The sequence below is a fragment of the Protomyctophum bolini genome (assembly GCF_963924005.1).
Source record: "Protomyctophum bolini genome assembly, chromosome: 18".
NCBI classification, from domain to species: domain Eukaryota; kingdom Metazoa; phylum Chordata; class Actinopteri; order Myctophiformes; family Myctophidae; genus Protomyctophum; species Protomyctophum bolini.
The window spans coordinates 34,975,482-34,980,481 of record NC_137879.1 but is presented as its reverse complement, the minus strand read 5'-3'; the positions used below and the strand labels follow the sequence as shown (position 1 = coordinate 34,980,481).

The following is a 5,000-nucleotide window of genomic DNA, read 5'->3' as shown; positions in this document are numbered from 1 at the left end:
ATAATACCCTGAATTTTCATATCACCAGATTTGTTTTTAAATGGGTGTGGCTATAGCGAGGGGCTTGAGCCAGCAGGCAAGTTAATATACGAAAAAACTATCAAAAAGTCAGAACATGGAATGACATGGTTTCTGCTCGACAACGACGATATTAATGTGTGTGTGTGTGTGTGTGTGTGTGTGTGTGTGTGTGTGTGTGTGTGTGTGTGTGTGTGTGTGTGTGTGTGTGTGTGTGTGTGTGTGTGTGTGTGTGTGTGTGTGTGTGTGTGTGTGTGTGTGTGTGTGTGTGTGTGTGTGTGTGTGTGTGTGTGTGTGTGTACATTTGACCACAGTCTGGAAGAGGCATTCCTTACCACGGTGCTTAAGTACCAGCGTCTTAAGGATGCTATTATACTAGCTTGGCTACAAATGTAAACTACTTGTGTTCATATTTGGAAGCCTCGGTAATGTCCATAACTCAGTCGTGAGGGGCCTGCAGATTGCAGGCATGCCCAAGCCGCCGAGAGCTGATCAGGCATCGGCAAAATTCAGTTCGGTGTCTGCAATAATTGGCAGTCGCCATATATGGAGAAGGCGATGCTTTCTGTGCCCGTGATCTGTACGCTGAAGCACTTGTTGTAGAGTTTCTTTCAAGTGTGTGTGTGTGTGTGTGTGTGTGTGTGTGTGTGTGTGTGTAGGTCTCGGTCTCGGTGCCTGGCTGTCCCGGACAGATGACCGTGCACAGCAGACCTCCGCTGCTGTTCGGCGGAGACGCCTTCACGCACTCCAACTACGACGGCTGCGTGGAGTCGGCCCTACGACTCTGTGACGCACTGAAGGGCTCTCTGTGAGGAGAGGAGAGGGGAGGGGAGGGGAGGAGAGGAGAGGAGAGGAGAGGAGAGGAGAGGAGAGGAGAGGAGAGGAGAGGAGAGGAGAGGCTCCTATATAATAAAAAAACGAGAGGAGAGGAAGGGAGGAAAGTTGTAGGCCGTCATGATTACAAAATGTAAGTTGAAAATGAATGTTTAGGCTTCGTATGCTCGAGGAACTTATAACCCATTTAGACCCGAGTTAAAAACATTCACTTTGAAAGAATATATAATTCAAAGATTTGCGCCACATTTTTACGATTTTTCAAAAATAGCAGACCTATACAAGCTCGTAGCGCGCCACGCGGTGGCGCGCTATGAGCTTGTAGATATGCTAAAACACCAAAATGGGTTTTACATTTTTAATTAAATATACAAAGACATTACTGACAACGTGACGCGTCGTAAGCTTTGTTGATCTGCTATTTCCATGGGGTTTTTTTTTGCGTGAACATTTTGTCAACATGGAAACGATTATGACAAAAATGATTGCCATCATCTCAAACAGCTGTGACTACACGTAGACGAGTGTGTGATGATTATGACGGGCCTGTAGAGAGTTGTGCTTCGGCTCCTATATCCTGCGTCCGTCCGTCCACCGCACCGTGTTTCGTCGTCCGACACACAAACTGCTACCTCAAACGCAGCTTCACCGTTCATTCATCATCCCCGTCATCCTCTCTGTGACACCGGGTTCCCAATTATAACTCAATTCCAGCTGGAGCGAGCGGAAGTCGAGAGCGGTCTCAAATGTGTGACGGACTCCAGCAAAAAAGTGCCTCATCTCGCCAGAATGAAAATTGAGTAAATCAATAAATGAACTCGTTTCTTTTTTTATGTGATTTTCTTTTTTTCCCCTTCATATTAACACAGTTTGAATGTTGAAGAAGGTTTTCATTCCAACAAGATTGTTCATTTGGGCAAATGAAATGTATACATTTATACGTCAAAGTGGGCTTGTTTTTTTAACACGGTTTCGGGGGCAGAGAAGCGCAGTTCCGAGGTTTGCATGTTGTTTTCGATTAGGTCCTGGAATCTCTTTGTCCTCAGGTTTCACGCTCTGATCACCGGCGCCCATCTCCTTCCATTATTGTCAAATTTCATTGAATGATACATCATATGAAAGCTTACATTCTGTACTTTAATCAACTGTAAAAAACTGTAATCTGTAAAAATCGAGTTGTGGGCCTTTTTGCTGGATTGTGTCACATTTGCGGCATTACACACATGACATCACTGGAGGAAAAAAAAGTCTAAGAAATTCCATAAATTAAAAGTGTTAAGAAGTAGTGAAAATAGCTGATCTACGCGCTGTGAGCTTGTAGATTGGCAATCCTTACTAGTTTGGCTCCCAGGCAACCATCTACTTTTTTTTCTTTTGGGTCTTAAAGGACCACTTCACCACTTTTCAACCTATCTTCATATAATAGGTCCTCACTAATAATCATGAAAAAATGGCGCAATTTCTTTCTACTCTGTCTGTGTCTCATAGGAGGGCTGTGGGCAGTTTAGAAACCGTCTTCCAGTGACATCAGCATTAGGCAGATTTTATTTTAAACAATAGTTTTTTATAAAGATGTTTAGATTTTCATTATCTTGAGAATGACGGCTTCCATTTTCGCATTGCAACTTTTCAGTTAGAAGACTATAGAAAGCCTGCAGTTTCTATTAGCTTGTATTCCCCATCGATGATGTCACTGGAAGACGGTTTCTGAACTGCCCACAGCCCTCCTATGAGACACACACACACAAAATTGCGCCATTTCTTCATGATTATTAGTGAGGACCTATTATATGAAGATAGGTGGTGAAGTGTTCCTTTAAGCTTAAACGTTTGGGAAACACTGCGTCTATGATTTAGAGTCCAGAGGAATCGGTGGTGATGAAACCAACTCTGAAGCAGCTGTTCATATTAATTAATATTAAGGTCATTTCCTGATAAGATTTAGTTTGTATTTGTACTGTAAAGAAAATCAATAAACACATGTTAAAAAAATATATATATATTAAGGTCATTCTTGTAAATACGTGCTTTGTGAGACTGTGATATTTGGTTCACTTTGAAGCATTCTGTTGAATAAAGAAAAGAAAAGAAAACACAATCTCTTGTTCTATGTCTAGGAGACAATTCACTAACCTCCCGATCCATTTCAATTCATATTGTGATTGTTAATTATGTTGTGATTCTGATTCAATGATTGTTGCGATTCGACATTAGGTTTCTTTGTGATTTTTGTTACTTTGCTTGGAGAATACATTTTAAAACAATTATAGACAATATACATTTTAAACTTGAATCATACACTTCAAGGCAGCCAGGTAACGTCAGTCAGTCTTTCTGCCATGGACCAAAACATTGGTGTTATTATTGTTATTATTAACATTTGTGATTAAAGCGATCACAAATGTGATGACCTGTAAAAGTGGCTGTGGCCAGTTTTAGCCCAAGGAGTGTTTTTTTGTGCAATTAAATTAAAATGTGTCAAGTTTGCCTGCATAAGGTTTTTAGTGTTTCCCTCACTGTATATTTTCCCTTTTCACCTCCATTATGATGAATTCCTGTTCTGTTCTTTGACTATATTGAAGTGTCTATTTGTACGTCTCTAAATGTTTTGATGAATTGAACATGGTGGACCCTGTTGTAAACAAGTGTAATGCTTACGCTTAAACGTTTGGGAAACACTGGTTAGTAATAAAATACTGAATAGGCTCGCCGCTCGACTGAACTGGGGTAATTGTTTTGGCAAATGATAATTCATTAAAAATTAAAATTACTTTTGTAATTTGTCATTTTAAAACTGTTAACGTGTTTTTAAAAGCACGTATACTCACGTACTGGAGTTTTAGTCTTATTCTCAACAATATTATCTTGTTTCCATGTCTGCGGCAAGGCTGCAGGCAGCATGATGTTATAACTGTACTGGTCAGCTCCCAGTGTCCAACAGTATCAGACTGTGGTTGTACTGGTCAGCTCCCAGTGACCAACAGTATTAGACTGTGGTTGTACTGGTCAGCTCCCAGTGTCCAACAGTATCAGACTGTGGTTGTACTGGTCAGCTCCCATGTGTCCAACAGTATCAGACTGTGGTTGTACTGGTCAGCTCCCAGTGACCAACAGTATCAGACTGTGGTTGTACTGGTCAGCTCCCAGTGTCCAACAGTATCAGACTGTGGTTGTACTGGCCGTCAGCTCCCAGTGACCAACAGTATCAGACTGTGGTTGCCTACTGGTCAGCTCCCAGTGTCCAACAGTATCAGACTGTGGTTGTACTGGTCAGCTCCCAGTGACCAACAGTATCAGACTGTGGTTGTACTGGTCAGCTCCCAGTGACCAACAGTATCAGACTGTGGTTGTACTGGTCAGCTCCCAGTGACCAACAGTATCAGACTGTGGTTGTACTGGTCAGCTCCCAGGGTCCAACGGTATTAGACTGTGGTTGTACCGGTCAGCTCCCAGTGACCAACAGTATCAGACTGTGGTTGTACTGGTCAGCTCCCAGTGACCAACAGTATCAGACTGTGGTTGTACCGGTCAGCTCCCAGTGACCAACAGTATCAGACTGTGGTTGTACCGATCAGCTCCCAGTGACCAACAGTATCAGACTGTGGTTGTACTGGTCAGCTCCCAGGGTCCAACGGTATCAGACTGTGGTTGTACCGGTCAGCTCCCAGGGTCCAACGGTATTAGACTGTGGTTGTACTGGTCAGCTCCCAGTGACCAACAGTATCAGACTGTGGTTGTACCGGTCAGCTCCCAGTGTCCAACAGTATCAGACTGTGGTTGTACTGGTCAGCTCCCAGTGTCCAACAGTATCAGACTGTGGTTGTACTGGTCAGCTCCCAGTGACCAACAGTATCAGACTGTGGTTGTACCGGTCAGCTCCCAGTGACCAACAGTATCAGACTGTGGTTGTACCGGTCAGCTCCCAGTGACCAACGGTATCAGACTGTGGTTGTACCGGTCAGCTCCCAGTGTCCAACAGTATCAGACTGTGGTTGTACCGGTCAGCTCCCAGTGACCAACAGTATCAGACTGTGGTTGTACCGGTCAGCTCCCAGTGACTAACGGACGGTTGTTGTGTTAAAGTGTAGCATTAACATGTTGCTGCAGTGAAAATGAGAGAGAGAGAGAGAGAGAGTGAATAATTTATA

At 43.3% G+C, this 5,000-nt stretch overlaps 1 protein-coding gene across 2 annotated transcripts in view; it reads left to right on the top strand.

Annotated features, from left to right (window-relative positions):
- The window catches only part of rnls (renalase, FAD-dependent amine oxidase), a 13,792-nt gene extending 12,669 nt beyond the window's left edge, over positions 1-1,123 (top strand). Inside the window, exons 7-8 of one of the 2 annotated variants that reach the window (XM_080788580.1) lie at positions 678-826; positions 867-1,123. In XM_080788580.1, the coding sequence (XP_080644706.1) occupies positions 678-826; positions 867-966 (249 nt within the window). In that variant the 3' untranslated portion in view covers positions 967-1,123. Of the gene's footprint in view, positions 1-677; positions 840-866 lie in introns of those variants that run through there. The other variant, XM_080788581.1, reaches the window with a different exon arrangement.
- The last annotated feature ends 3,877 nt before the right edge of the window (positions 1,124-5,000 follow it).